The 16,831-nt window shown below is 32.5% G+C and overlaps 1 protein-coding gene across 1 annotated transcript; it reads left to right on the top strand.

The window, feature by feature from the left end:
• The first annotated feature begins 3,861 nt into the window (after positions 1-3,861).
• Positions 3,862-5,144, top strand: LOC110935347. Its single transcript, XM_022177757.2, has 2 exons — positions 3,862-4,376; positions 4,933-5,144. Exons 1-2 carry the CDS (start codon positions 3,862-3,864, stop codon positions 5,033-5,035), a joined length of 618 nt encoding a protein of 205 aa, XP_022033449.1. The 3' UTR covers positions 5,036-5,144.
• The last annotated feature ends 11,687 nt before the right edge of the window (positions 5,145-16,831 follow it).

Here is a 16,831-nt window from a genome sequence, read left to right as displayed (position 1 = left end):
TATATAAAATATCTCTTTCATCGAGTTGCATAGTAATCAAACATTCAAACCCTTCATCTTTAACCATTTGTGAAGGTGGAGATCACCGCTGGCAATTCCGTTGCCAATGATCCTGGTGTTTTCGGCGATTGAATACAACAAAACAATGAATGAAAACAAGAGATTTACCGTCGAAAACCAGAACCGTACAAGAAAAAAAAATCAAACAAGATCGAACCGGATCTTCACAAGTACCACAAACTAGGATAATAAACTATTTATTTTTTCTAACAACAATAACTATATTATTAATCAAACAATTAATTCAACTCTATAATAATAACCACGTACTCCTAGGAAAACAAATGCATGTGCCCAATTATTGTTTTTTAATTAGAATTTTTTTTTTTGAACAGCAAATTTCAATCACATTCATCACCAAGCATTTGTCCAGTACATATTGACTAGTTAGGTACTAGACCAAACCTTTACATAAACACCAAAAGTAAAGACAGAAAACAAAAAACCATACAGGTCTCTACTCTCCTATAGCAAAACATGCCCAGCTTTTCATGATTAATTGTGAACCCCAAATATACCTACCTTTTCATGATTCACGTGCAATTTTTTTTCCAGTTTTAACGCATCCATACTTGTGGTCTTTCAAGAAAAATAAAAGCATGTACGAAGTTAATATTTTTTAATTAAAAAATAATTATTTATTAATGAAAAGATTTCAGGATTTCAACTTATGTATTGTTTATTACGTATCTAACTACTACGAGTATATTTACCCATTATAAATAATCAACGTTTTGATACATAGAGTAGTTGTATTTTTTGTTTAGGGAGATTTTCAAAAAAAATTGATATAATTACACTTTTAACCTAAAAGTATTTTGTTTTTTACTTTTAACTCCAAAGCTTTTTATCTTTGTCAATTTAACCTAAGAACTTTTTTACTTTCAACTTTGGTACCCTATACTTTTTATATTTCGCAAAAATTCGTTTTACGTTTTGTTCAAAATTTGCGAGTTAACACGACGCAACGTTCATGTGTGGTTAAACGTTTTTTTCGTTTTGTTTTACGCTTCGTTCTAAATTTTGCGAGTTAACATTACGCAACGTGCGTGTGTGGTTCAACGTTTTTATGGTCGTCTATTTTTTCGCGTTTGATAGGTTCATCGTGACGCACGAGTCCTAAATCGACTTAGTTATTATTTTCTATGTTTTATGTTTCGGTCTAATTTCTCCGCATTAACACGTCGCAACTTCAATGTTGGTGACCGCTAGCGGTGATGTGGCCTTGGTGTTATTTGTCACGGTTTTACGCCCCCACCACAACACGAGGGCTTAATACTAGTTGAAATCAAACTAAAATATTCAACCTAAAATTCTAATAGAGAAAAGGTGCAGAATGAAAAAGTTATACCAACTTTTCGCACCTCGTAACATTTTTGTCTATTAAATTCTTTTGGGCCTCTACAGATCGGAAATTAGATGAACAAAATCAATTATTAAGAATTTCTAGATTTTATTATGCATGTGATTTTTTTTTTAATACGATACTTATACAGGATAATTTGTAACTTATGTGTCATAATGAAATAAAAAGAGTATATTATTAAGAGTTGAAATGAGTATTTTGGCGAAATGCTTTTTTTTTTTTTAACGGCCAACAGAATCAATCCGGAGCACTCTCAGGGCACCCACTGGACCAAATAGAGTACTCCGAGAGTAACCCGAGTCCACCACCAATTCCGGGGAAAACTCGGTAACCCACCCGCCCGGATTATTAGACCTAAACGGATTTAAGATTATTTAATCTTTTATTCAGTGTTCTTTGAGATATTGTAATAAAAATTTCGACTTTAATGACAAGAAATATAAATTAATAATACACAAAAATGATGAATTGTAAACGATAATTGGTAGACTTGAACAAATCCTCAATCCAGAATTACCACATTTTTATTATATTTAAGTTAAATGCAAATCAAAGGCCATGGATTATTAATTTAGTTTCAGATACCAAGAAACCCAAAAGCCTTTTTTAAATCCTAGTTAATATTAATATCAGATCTTGGTTCATAATTGTAGTTTATTTAAAACATATACTAGGTTAGAACCCCGTGTATTATACGAATTGAATAAATATAATTTTATATACTAAGTAATAAAATAGTTACATCTTTTAAAAACTCGTATATTGCACAATTTGAATAAACACATGTCTTACACGAATAATGTAATTCGTTAAAACATTTAGTCATTAAGATGTGTTTTCTAACAAAAGGAACTTTGAGTTACTATTTACTTATTGTAACATCTCACTTTATTTTTTATTAGGTTAGAGAGTTGTGTATTACATGGTTTATAACATTTTACTTTGTTTTTTTTTATTTATTATTAGGTTAGAAACTTACGTATTACCTGATTTTGGATAATCAGCAGAAAAAAAAAGAAATATTTTAGTAAAAAATATTAAATATACAAGAGATAAGCTGGATGTTATGATTTAATATTATTATTTCATTGGAGTGTAAAACGGGATAATGGGATCCTTTATTAGGAATAGGATTCTAAATATACCATGTATAAAAAATATATATGTTCTACATGTATTGGATAAATCCTTTTAACGAAACAGTTGATTAAAATAAATATTTTTATTTTAATATGTGATTATCAGTTATCCTTGTTCTTATCATAAAAATAAGAGTAAACTGCCATTTTGGTCCCTGAGGTTTGGTTACTTTTGCCACTTTAGTCCAAAAATCAAACCTTTTGCATCTGGGTCCCTGTGGTTTCAGTTTTATTTCTATTTTGGTCCAAAAATGAAATCAGGTCATACTTGTCTTATAAAATCCTGTAATTTTGTCATTTTCCTCAGGGGCAAATCAGGTCATATTTGTCTTATAAAATATGGTATTTATTTATAAAAAAGAAATGATCATTTTGCCCCTGCAGAAAATGACAAAATAACAGGATTTTATAAGACAAATATGACCTGATTTCATTTTTGGACCAAAATGGCAATAAAACTGAAACCACAGGGACCCAGATGCAAAAAGTTTCAGTTTTGGACTAAAGTGGCAAAATTGACCAAACCACAGGGACCAAAATGGCAGTTTACTCTAAAAATAAAAAAAAAACAATTAAAACTACCAATTAAATAAAATCTTTAGAGTTGATTACATAGTTAGTCCCTATGATTTGCACAAAGTAACATACTTAGGTACTAATAGTTTAAAATCACATTCTAGGGTATTAACTTTTCATTTTGTAAGATTTGGAGGTATTATCGTTATTTGTAGGTTTAAAATCATATTCTATTAGTACCTAAATATGTTATTTTGTGCAAACCACAGGGACTAACTATGTTAATACCCTAGAAATTAATACCTCCAAACGTTACAAATTGAAAAGTTAATACCCTATAAGGTGATTTTAAATTATTAGTACCACAGGGACTAACTATGTAATTAACTCAAATCTTTATCTCTATAAATATTTAAAAGGCTAATATATTTTTTAAATTTTAATAATTAATATATGATTATAATAATTAATATATTATTATCAGTTATCTTTATCATTAAAATCTCTTCTACAAATTTTAAATTTAATATTATCAATAAATGACTTTTTATAATAAATATTTAAAAGAATAATTAAGACTGCCTTATAGAACGTCATGTGTCCCTAATATGGTTTCTTTTATTATATGTATAGATTAGAGATTAAAAAACGTGATTATAAATTTATAATACTTTATTAAAATTGATTTTTGAAATGGATCATAGGGTGGCTTTTGTTGCCTATATATACTACACTCTCAATTTATCAAGTCCTCACAAGAAGCAATACGTATATTTAATCATGGCTACTGCTTCTCATATGTCTCTCCTCCTCCTCCTTGCTCTTGTTGCACTCACACCTTCCACCACCTCAGCTGCATCCTCAAACCCGAACTTATTAAACTTACACCAACTTCTCCAACTACTTGGATTTCCGCCTGGCCTTATACCTGATCTCGTCGACTCTTTCACTATAACCCCTGCAGGCCTTTTGCCACCCACCTTCGACTTCACCGTCCGCTTTAAGGAACCATGTTACGTAAAATACGTATACCTCAATTACTATGCCCCGGTGTTTACCGGAAAGATCACCTTCGGTAAAATTTCCGGGATGAAAGGCCATAAGGATCAATTCCCGACGGGCGAATGGGTAGATATGTACGACGTCATAGCGGTTGGCCAAAAACTCTACTTCACATTTGCTACTACAAATGTAACATACGATAGATCGCTGTTTGAGGAGGTTAAGACTTGCAAAAACGGTCCTCTTCTTGCTGATCACTCAACGAACTCATCTCTAACAAACTCATCTCTCAGGTATTACTATTTATTTATAGGTTAGAATGTTGGTTCAGGACCCTCACAAACACACACTAACTCACATATAAAAGATAACATAAGGAAAAGTTTGCTGGTTATTTTATTCAACACCCAATGAAGCCTTAAATAGGCATACATGCAACAACGTGAACAAGAACCATTCAAAATACGACTGACTCATCTTCCTAAGGAATCGGTTGACTCAACCAACCCATTTGACCACATGCTAAATATACTTTTAACGTATAGACTGACCCTAACTTATTCAAACATAACTTAATAAATAAATAAACCACAAATAACAGCCGACCCAGTTGATCCGTAACGCGTACCCATCGACCCGTCATGCCAAGATTATCCAACATTGAAACTCGTGAATTATAATAAAGATGATATATAATTCATAAATCTCTAAATACTTTGTAGGCGTATCAAATATAATAAAAATGAAAAATGTAAAGTTAAAGTTAATTAAAATACAACTATACATGTAAATCCGTGGTTTCAATTATATTTTGAAATGGTACGTAGTCTAATTGTATCTTTTCTGCAGCTTCCAATCAGTGCCGAATAAGTTGGTGATTATGGATGTTTTGAGACTTTTGAATTTGGGAAGTCTGGGGATAATATATAGCTTTTTCAAGTGTGTTGTATGAATAAAGTTCAGGTTATATATGAACATGTTTCGTTTTAAGATTTCGGTTGTGTTGTATGAATGAAGTTTAGGTTATGAACGTGTTTCGTTTCGTTTTAAGATTTCGGTTGTGTTGTATGAATGAAGCTTAGGTTATGAACGTGTTTCATTTTAAAAATTGATGAGAAACTAGAATAAACTCCCACCGCATTAGAAACATCTCCTAAAGCACGTCTACTTACCCTTGAAGCTCGGACTGTTTCTTACTTGACAAATTCACCAAGTATTTTGTTCACACTATTATGGTTGCTAACTTTCGACGGTACGAAGCACCCAGCATGAATCGTATAACACCGGCCCAGATGTAACTGCCACTCTCTACAATACCAAATTCACCAAGTATTTTGTTCACACTATTATGGTTGCTTTTCTCAACTAAAATATTCTTTCAGGACTCACGAGTTGTGCCATCTGCAATAACCAACTGGATACTCATACTCATTTATTATGAGTGTGACTACCCTAAGTGTGTGGTTAAAAATGGGAAAGAAACAAACTTCAAGAACTCACCCTTGTCTTGGCAGCCTTGTATAAATTACATAAGTCAATCAGTAGCATAATCTAAAGGTTAATTCTTGCTGCTATAGCATGCTACACATAGCAGGAGAGAAATATGAGAATTGTTTAAAGGAAAATGTTGGTGCACTTCATCTGTTGATTTCGTCTTGGATCAAGTGTTAGTCTTAGAATATTATTTTAGGGCTCATTGTACGAGAAATCATGAGGTTGTATATGATTAGTATGTTAGGTTCGCCTTTAAGGACATGTGGTAGAAGGTTCGCTTTTACGTACACATGTAGGTTCGCTTATATGGACATGTCCATATAAGCGAACCATGCAGGCCATATCAGCGAACCATACATGTCGTATAAGCGAATCCAGGAGCTTATAAATAGGTTAGATGAGCGAATCTGTATAGAATAGTGTGTTGGTCTTGTTTGGTTAGGCGAAGCCCTGCCAATTTGTCTCCAGAACTTGTAAACAGTTGATTAATCAATAAAAGAGACGTTAAATAGTGAAATCAAGCTTTACGAAGACCGAATCAATGAATTCCGCCTCTGATTCTGTCTAAGCGCTCTTCTGATCGACTCGTCAGGTCGCGAAAACGATCCTACAAGTGGTATCAGAGCTCAGGAGGAAGAGTTCTTACCGTTTAGCTCGATTTTCGCTCAAAGTTCTTACTTGTACACCTTTTTTCTTCGTCAGACCAAGATTTTAAGGTCGGAATTCGCTCAAAATTTCACAGATTGTGCGCAATACGTTAACAACAAACCCTGGAAAGTTTGATGCAAAAATACAGTCTAAAAGTGGGTCAAAATGATGTTCGATTGAGGTCCGCTTTTACGGTCCGTGATTAGGAGATCCGCTGTTGTGTCAAGTCTGGTCCGCTGATAACTCACTTTTTGGTCCGCTTTTAAGTGCTCATCTGGTCCGCTTTTAAGGTTGTTGTCTGGTTCGCTTTTGTGACAAAGTCTGGTCCGCTTTTGTGACAAAGTCTGGTCCGTTTTTGTGTCACATTAAGTGAGGTCCGCTTCAAAAGCACATCAGCAGGTCCGCTCATAAGGACATTAGGTGATCCGCTTTTAGTGACAACTGGGGTTTCGCTTTTGTGTTCAATAAAGGCTTGTCGGGATTCTTTGTAAAATGACAATGAGGTTTGATGAACAGGAAAACAATGATCTGAAAAGGTTGAATGATTGGTATCGAGGATATTTCAATAGTTCTTATCAGAAAATACCAAAAAAAATTTGGTATGAACGTTTCAAATGTTTTCTGAGTAAGAAAGATGAAAAATTGGATGATTTGGAGAGACGTTTTGATCGTTTGATTGACTATTTGAAGGAACATCAAATAGTGATAACAGAAGCTGATAAGATATCAAAGTTCGCTAATGGTTTATCAGCTGAATGGGATGATTTTTTGAAAAATTTGAAAGAAAATTCTAATTTTTCAAAATTAACTCTGAATAAATTCATCAGCGAACTTAAAAATCACGATAATGAGAATTATCAAAAGAAGAGAGAAATATTGGATAAGATAAAAATAAATTTGGAAGACTTGAGTTTAGATGTGATAAAAGAAATAAACAAAAGAATCAATGTTTGTTGGGGAACAAAAAGAAATTCGATATATGATATGAAAAGAGGCTGTTATATTGATGATAAAAGAAATCCTCTTGATCTTGTTACAATCTTTGGTGCAGGTACATATAAGATAGAGAAAGAACAAGTGCCGAAGGTTGAAGAATTTGTGAAGAATGAAACTTAAAGTTCTGAATCAGTGTGCTTCAAATGTGTCAACTTTAAGACTGAAAATGACAAACTCTTGAAGGATGCGGAAAGTTTGACATCGGAAGTCAAGAAGTTAGAAGATGGAAAGCAGGCTGATGATAAACAGATTCTTATGTTACAAGACAATTGTGAGAAATTGAAAATTGACAATGACAAACTGTTGGATAGACTGAACGTTTGACATCAGAAAACAAAATTTTGAAAGAAAATGTAAAGGTTTTTGAAAGTAAACAGAAATCATCAGAAAATGAATATTTCTGGATAAAATTGGAGAACAAAAATCTGAAAGCTAATGAAGTGAAATTTCAAGAACAGATAAAAGTTTTAGAAAATGAAAAATCTGTTCTTGAAAACTTGAAAAATAAGAATGAAAATTCAATCAAGTCTCATCTTGAAAGAATATCTCAGCTTGAACATGAAGCTGAGAATGCAAGAAACAAGATAGATGAACTTGAAAAGAAATTGATAGGTTTTGTGACTGCATCAGACAGGTTGAATTTTCCTTGTCCGAAACCAATCAATTCAGTTCCAATAAGTGACAATGTCACAAACTTTGACAATGTCAAAGTTGAAGATTGCGATGAGAAATCTGATGATGTAAATGAAAAATTAGAAAAACAAAAATTGTTTTTGAAATTGAAAGAAAAATTTCAGAAAACTGTTCTACAATCGACTGAAAAAGGTGAATGTTGTAAACAAAGACCTTTGAAGAATAAAGTGGAACAGAAACAAAAAAATAATAAAAGTTCATCAGATCGATCATCCAGTCGTAATGAAAAATTACAAAAAGTAAAAAATGAAAATTCAAAAAGTGTTGGTAATAAGTGGTGCAGGTCGGACCACAGTGCTTCAAAGCCAAATTCAGCAAATTTGAGAAAGGAATATCACCAAGCCAAACAATGCTTTGATCTGAGCGTTTGGACTCAAAATGGTGATTGGTACGATAACAGAGTGTGTTACAGTTGCGGATATCACGGACACATTGCTGTTAACTGCCAGTATTGGAGTTATGAGACCAGAAGGTGCTTTAACTGCAACATCAAAGGTCACATTGCCAGAGATTGCCCAAGGAAATCAAGTGAAAGATTGAGGGTTAATTCTCAGAAAGTGGCAAAGATTCCAGTCAAAGTCAAGCCCCAGGAACAGAAGGTTCTGAAACCTAAATTTCAAGAACAGTCAATTCAAGAAAAGAAAGTTAAACCTTCACAGGGGCAGAAAGACAGACTGAGGAAGAAAAGAAAGAAAGCAAGAGAATATCTTGAGAAGATTTTGTCTTCGGGTTCATCCGTTGGAAAGAATAAGAGTTCTGATGAATCAACTTCCTCGGCTGCAAAGTCAAGCAATATGAGTTCATCAGATACAAATCTGAGGATGAAAGAAGAAAAGAAGAAGAAAAAGGTCGGCGATGAATCTGACAGGTCAAAGTCAGACAAGCCATCTGCAGGCAATGATTCTGGTTCGTTAAAGCCAGAGGAGCCATTGGTTGAGGTAAAAAAGAAGAATTCTGGTTTAACTATGGATGAGAAAAATTTTCCACCATTGTTGAATAAGAATTCAAAATCACCCAAGGACTGTCAGGCTTGGGTGAATCTGTTTAAGTGAAAAACCTGACTTGCCGGAGTTCCCAGGTTGGTAAAAGTGGAACATGAATCGGCATATTTCTTGAGAAATTTCACTTTGGTGATTTTTCGCTTCAAATGTGGTAAATCAGGGACATTAAGTTGTACTTGATTTTTTACAAATGTTGTTTGGGTTTTGAAACTGGAAATGATAAATCTTTAAAAATGTTTGAAGAAAATAAGATGATGAGATAACCCTGAACCTACAAATGGTTGATAAACAAACTAATTTTTCCGGAAAAACCATTTTGATTGAAACAAACTTAAGTGTTTTGAAATCATAATGGGAAAATAGTTTGTTGTGAGGGGGAGTTCTGATTGTTTTTGCATAAGATTGGTGAATTGAGGTAATTCACATAATGTTGTCAATTTTCTTGTATAGTTTGTTTTCAATTTTTCCTCGGAAAATCAAAATTGAAACATATTTTGATTTTAGGGGGAGTAGTAAAATTTTGAAAAATTTAAAAAATTGAAAAATACAAAATGAGATTTGTTGCTATAAGAGGAAATGATAGTAAATCGGTAGACTTTCACAACATGCTAGAGATTTGTAAAGTCAAAAGTGTTTTAAACAAATCTTACTAATGATGTGTCAGTAGGCTTCACACAGTTAGTAAATTGTATTCGAGATATAAACTTAAATTCAAACTTACTTATTTTGTGGGGAACTCTACTTGGATATATAGGTAACCCCTGAAATCTCGTTTGAAAGGTTTCTTATTCTGATATACTAGGTGTTTTACTCAATGATGTCTGGGGTATTATCCCGGGACTTCTGCTGAATGGAAGTTCTGACCTAGTCCCCGGATAATAGTTGCTGCAAAATGCTTGAAACATAGCATAAAGCCCTCAGCTGATTAGACAATAAAATTGATAATCAGTTGTTGTAGCTAAAAGATCTCCTAAAGGGGACACACCTTGAAGTCGAAACTGATATCTCTCTGCGCATACGGAAGTATCGACCTGAGATCCCTCAGTTTTCGCATATCCCCTAATTTATATTCAGATATCATTCGTAGTATATTCTTACCTGTAAATCAGAATATTGGGATCTGGATACGGGAGTATATTCAAGTGGTGGGACATGCAAATAAGTTTAATTTCTAAAATATTAAATACGTATCTTGAATCAATTGAAAACTTGTGTAGAGGTTTAAGTGGACAACAATACTAACAATCAGAAGTAAATTTGTTTGAACATATGCTGATTAATTAAGATCAACGGTGTTAGTGATTTGTCTCAAAAACCGATATGATCCTCTTGCACAATCTCTCAAAAATAGTGTTTCATTTCTGTATTTCATTAAATTCAAAAATTCAAAAATCCAAAAATATTGTATTTTTGATTGAAATTTGAAAATTCCAAAAAGATTTTCGACAACAGAGTGTGAAGAGCTGATTTTCTTCATTTCAAGTGCTAAACATGTTGAACTTGTGGTTTGGGAGAGAGAGTGTGAAAACGTGAAGATTTTAAAACGAATAAATGGTTCATTAAATTTGAAGTTTAAGTTGAATGTTAACCTACATTTGGACCTTTATAATTTTTAATGATTAATCTGAAAGTGTTCTTTTCAAGGTGTTTGAGATTTGTGTAGGTATTTGAGCTGATCAGAGAAAAGCCATGATATAGTTTCATTAGTGGTAACAAATCCCAGACGGCGATCCCAGCATGATGATAGGGGGAGTCTGATGAAAGTTATAGCCAGAGAAAATTCCAGGCACAAGATTCCAGGAAGTAGTTACTGAAGTTGAAATGATTCCAGGAGAATTTCCTGAAGAAGACCAAAATTTGAAGAGCCTAGAGATTGATCAAGACTATAAGAGGTACAGATAGGAAGCAGCCAAAGACTTGATGAATGACTCCATCAACATCTGAGGGGGAGTCTGTTGGTGCACTTCATCTGTTGATTTCGTCTTGGATCAAGTCTTAGTCTTAGAATATTATTTTAGGGCTCATTGTACGAGAAATCATGAGGTTGTATATGATTAGTATGGTTCGCCTTTAAGGACATGTGGTAGAAGGTTCGCTTTTACGTACACATGTAGGTTCGCTTATATGGACATGTCCATATAAGCGAACCATGCAGGCCATATCAGCGAACCATACATGTCGTATAAGCGAATCCAGGAGCTTATAAATAGGTTAGATGAGCGAATCTGTATAGAATAGTGTGTTGGTCTAGTTTGGTTAGGCGAAGCCCTGCCAATTTGTCTCCAGAACTTGTAAACAGTTGATTAATCAATAAAAGAGACGTTAAATAGTGAAATCAAGCTTTACGAAGACCGAATCAATGAATTCCGCCTCTGATTCTGTCTAAGCGCTCTTCTGATCGACTCGTCAGGTCGCGAAAACGATCCTACAGAAAACAAAGATATGTGGTGGAATTAATCTAAAGCTAATTAAGAAAGTGGTGACTTTGAGACTGTTTTGGATTGAAAATTATAAAACACTGTCAACACTATGTGAATTTGATTTTGGATATGTTTAATATAATTAAATTATTTAAATATTAGTTATTCAAGTACTATTTTTCCTAAAATTTAAAAAGTATATTTAAACGTTTCATTTTATTTGATACGTATATGTGAATTTGATTTTGGATTTGTTTTATATTATTAAATTGTTTAAATATTATTTATTATTTAATTTAAGGCATATTGAATTTGATATTTATTTGTTTTATATTATTAAATTGTTTAAGTTATTATATATTATTTATCTTAAATTTTTTAAATAATTGTTTGTTTTTTCTATCATTTTTATACCTAGATTTGTTGTTTGTTTTTTCTATCATTTTTATACCTAGATTTGTTGTTTGTTTTTTCTATCATTTTTATACCTAGATTTTTTTTAAAAAGACATTTAGTAAATCTAATATTTTGTTTACTCTCAAAACTAGTTACTGTATAATATTTTTTTTTCTTTTCTAAGCTACCTCCTATTCTTCTACTATAAGTAGGTTACGGTCACAGTCCATTTAAGTAAAAACTTCACTTTTTTTTTTTAAATGTTTTAATTTTATTGCTTGCAAATTTTAGTTTAGATAATGTTATACAAAATCTGGTTTTAGTTTTGTTTATATGAGCCTATTTAATTATGTTATATTATTATTATTATTATTATTATTATTATTATTATATTTTACTTTATTTGATATAAGATTTACCAGTTATGTGATTATTTTTCATGATTCTTTCATTATTTTCCTCCTGAAACCGGCTCGATGTTGTAGCGTATAAGCTTATATAAATATATATTTGAGTAAACTGCAGTTTTACCCCCTGGGGTTAGATGCGATTGGAAACCTTACCCCCTAAAACGAAAATCTTGTCGTCTTACCCCTCAACTATTGAAAAACGCTACAATATTAACCCCCTCCCTCTGTGTTAAAATTTGTTTAAAGTCAACGTCACTTATTAACGGTTAAAGGGTGATATAGTCTTTTTCACTTGTGTTTGATTGCTTCCTCAACACAACACCCTATATTATAAACTTCACTTCGACCTTACCCCCCAAGTATTCCCCCAATCTCCTTTCTTCTCTCCGGCGAACACACCACCGGCGACCACACCAAATTTCTTCAATTTTCACATAAATTTAATAAATTTAAAGAGAATGCAAAGCTTTACAAGAACACAGTGTTGTGTTCGTCATCGTTATCGATTTTTTATCAACGAAAAACACGAAGTTTTAGCAGTTGCACTAGCAATGTTGTTTCTGACAAATTACACGTCAATCGTTATCAATTTTTGTCTCTAACCGGGAGTTTTCTTCTTCCCGCCTCTATCTCCACTAACATCCTTTCCTTATTCGCTCTCGCTATCTCTTCTGTATAAAAACCCATATTATCTACTTAGCTCGCCCCGTCAAAGACGGTGACGGGCTTTACCATCAATGGCTGAACCGACATTTTAATGCCCCCTTGATCATGTATGATTCTTGTCAAGATGAAGAAACACATATGCCATTATTAGTTTACACGTATACGAGTGTTAGCTAACAGGCAACTCACGTTACTCACATGTAGCGACCATGCAAACCAACAAGGGTAAATAAGACGTACCAGGCGTGTTTTCACTCCTCGAGTGGACATCCTATGTTCGAGATTCCTCATCAATAACTATCAATGACAACATATGCTACATTCTTGTTGTTAAAACCCAAACCCACTGCCAATACGCGTACCTGTCATGTTTTCAATCTCTAAAAACGCTTTTAAGTTTAAATAAAAATCAATACACAATTTAAAGCTTAAATAATAATTAATATAGATATTTTATGATTAAGTAGTAGTTAGCATGTAATTTTAAAATTTAAATAAAAACTAACATGGTAAAATTCGAGTATTTCTTATTATTCATAGTTTAGTAGTTTATTTAAGTTCAATTTATTTTTAAGATATGTTACTTTGGGTATTTAACTAGGGATTATTATTAGTTATTTTATTAATTATTTTTTATTGAAAATGTAATCAGGTATTATGGACCTTATTTTGATGTATTATTTTAATATTTTCTGGATTTTAATATAAAAACAGAGCGACAGAATCATAAATGCATTATACCCTTTTATTTGTTTTTTTATGTTTGTTCCAGCTATATTATTAGAAAAATAATTGGTATTTGGATTTTCATAAATGCATTATACCATTCTATTTGTTTTTTATGGTCATTTGATTTCTCATTTGAAAATTATTGTTCCAGTAACGGGACAAAAATACTAGTTAAATACATTTAGAAGATAAATTAATAAAAGTTTAAGATTTTATATCCTTTGTATTGTTTAATTAAAAGTGAGTTGCACCTCGTCGAATTGCACAAAATCAAGTTTTGTTTGTTTAATTAAAATACTAAAAAATATATAAAATATCTATCTCTCATCGAGTTGCATAGTAATCAAGCATTCAAATTCTTCATCTTTAACCATTTGTGAAGGTGGAGATCACCGCTGGCAATTCCGTTGCCAAACCTGCTGGTGATCCTGATATTTTCGGCGATTGAATAGAACAAAACAATGGATGAAAACAGAAGATTTACCGTCGGAAACCAGAGTCGTGCAAGAAAATAAATCAAACAAGATCGAAACGGATCTAAGCAAAAACCACAAACTAGGATAATAAACTATTTATTTTTTTTAACAACAATGCCTATGTTATTAATCAAAGAATTAATTGAACTCTAGCATAACAAGCATGTGTTCCTAGAAAAATAAATGCATGTACTAATTATTGTTTTTTAGGCCAACAGAATCAATCTCGAGCACTTCTGGGACATTCACTGGATAAACGGAGTACTTCGAGAATAACCCGAGTCCACCACCAATTCCGGGGAAAGCTCTATAACCCCCCGCCCGTAGGCACGACGACAGTGTAATTACCGGTAAAATTGTTTGGCTCAAGGATCCAACCCATATTTTCATGGGTCTCCTATCATTGCCCACCAACAGTGGCGGACCCAGGAATTTTTTCATGGGGGTGCGGAATATTTTTAAAAATTTTAGGCCCCTAGGTATATAAGTAAAAAAACCGGTTCGTATCGGGTCGGGTCGGGTCATGTAAAACAAACGAACATCAAACTAAATTTATATAATCATCAAAAACATGTCAAACCTTGTTACAAACATAATTAAAACGTCGACGCTCTACGAGTTTTCATTTTTTGAAATCTATCCAAAACATCATCTAAAATTAAAATTCTTAAGCAATTCTTTCTCTATATAACATAAGTTTATCGCTCCATAACATAATGTTTCAAATTTAATTTTAATTTTCAACTATTCAAGCTCTAGAAATCATAACGTAAGTTGTAATCATCCTAAAAATATATAAACAACATAATCACCCTAAAAATCTTCTAAACAACCTAAACAACGTCAAAACACACAAAATTTCAAACCTATTTAACAACTTTATTACCCTTTTTTTCTCCTATAATATCAACCAAAGTCATCAAAATAACAAAGAAACTTACCCGTGTTCGGATTCCGGTTAGATTTGGTGTCAAACGGCGGTGGTATGGTGGCTGATTACGGTGGTCGCCGGCTGTTGGACTGTTGTCGTTGGGTGATGTTGTTCGTTGGCAGTGCAGGGACGCAAGAGAGAGAGAGCAGGAGACAATTTCTAAAGGTTTTGGGCTTTAATTATTTTATTATAGTTTGAAATATTGTTGGGTTTGGTTAATGGGCTAAAACTTAGTGGGCTAACTAGTTAGGAATTATAAGTGGGTAAAGGTATGGGTATTTAGGTTTAGTTAGTTAGGTATTAAAAGTTATATAATTTAGGTAGTATTTTTTTTAAATAGAAGTTTACTAAAAAAATATAAAATATAAATTGATAATACTTTTTACCTAAGGAGTGCGGACGAAAAATTTCAAGGGTGCGGTCGAAAAATTCCAAGGGGTGCGGACGAAAAATTCCAAGGGATGCGGACGGGATTTTCGACGGAAATTAGCACTAATTTTTTTTCCCCGGGGGTGCGCCCGCCCACCTTGGGGTGGACTTGGGTCCGCCCCTGCCCACCAATGCCTCACTCTGCACCAAGTAGGAGTTAAATCTGCATCTCTCAAGAGAAATACAAGCCCCTCATCACTTGATATAAAGATCATTGGCTCAATTATTGTTTTTTAATTAGAAAATTAGATTAATTGTGAACCCCATACATACCTACCCTTTCATGTTTCAGGTGCAATTTTTTTTTTTTAGTTTTAACCCATCCATACTTGTGGTCTTTCAAGGAAAATAAAAGCATGTACCAAGTTATTATTTTTCAATTAAAAAATATTTTTTATTTATGAAACGACTTCAGGATTCGTATGTAACTACTACGAGTATATTATATAACCCTAAAAAAGAGCAACTCGGATTGCCCCTCTAAAATGAAAAGCTGTGATTTTAAAAAAAATATACCTCTTTACTTAATTATTATATATACAATACATTAACTAACACACCTTTTGAAAATTATATGTACAAACAAATACTAACTTGAAACATAACCATAAAATTAATAGACGTAACTTTTGAAAATTAACCATAAAATAAAACCAAATTATATTGTATATTAATAGCAACTCGGGTTGCGTTTATACACACGTTTTGAATTAATAAATTCTATTAATGAATTGCTGCGACTGTTTGTTGCATTTCATATTTCACACAGCCTCAAAATGACACATCCTATAACCAATCAGTCGAACCACTAAAATATTCAAACAAACCGACAAAAACCATTCAACTAAAGTATATATAGATCCTCTATTTAACATACCTACATTCAAATGAGATACATCTACACATCCCATAACCATACAGTGGTGCCGAATAAAACATCCAAACAAACCTAATATATCATTCAACGAAAATATTATAATAATAAGCAAACCATATTATTATTGTTAATAAAGAAACCGGCTATCTGAAGAATGTTAACAGAATGAGGAAGATAGTGTATATATTGTACTATGTATATTTGTATAATAGATATAGTTATTTTAAAATTAAAAACCAATAGCCATAAAATCATAAATTCATGATGCAAGTAGATGCATCCAGTGTGCAGAGAAACTTGATAATAAATACATCATGACACCTGTAATACATTTTTTTTTTTGTATAAAAAAGATGCGATCAGGAACAGCAAACGAAAATAATACACCACTACCTACTACTAGTTAACATTAATATCAGAATATCAGATCGTGGTTCATAATTGTAGTTTATTTAAAACATATATTAGAGATTAAAAAACGTGATTATAAATTTATAATATTTTATTAAAAATGATTTTTATAAGGGATCATAGGGTGGATTTTGTTGCCTATATATACTACACTCTCATTTTATCAAGTCC

This window comes from Helianthus annuus, chromosome 4, assembly GCF_002127325.2.
Source record: "Helianthus annuus cultivar XRQ/B chromosome 4, HanXRQr2.0-SUNRISE, whole genome shotgun sequence".
Lineage (NCBI taxonomy): Eukaryota > Viridiplantae > Streptophyta > Magnoliopsida > Asterales > Asteraceae > Helianthus > Helianthus annuus.
Note: the sequence above shows the minus strand (reverse complement) of the source record. Positions and strands in the feature narration are given on the sequence as shown.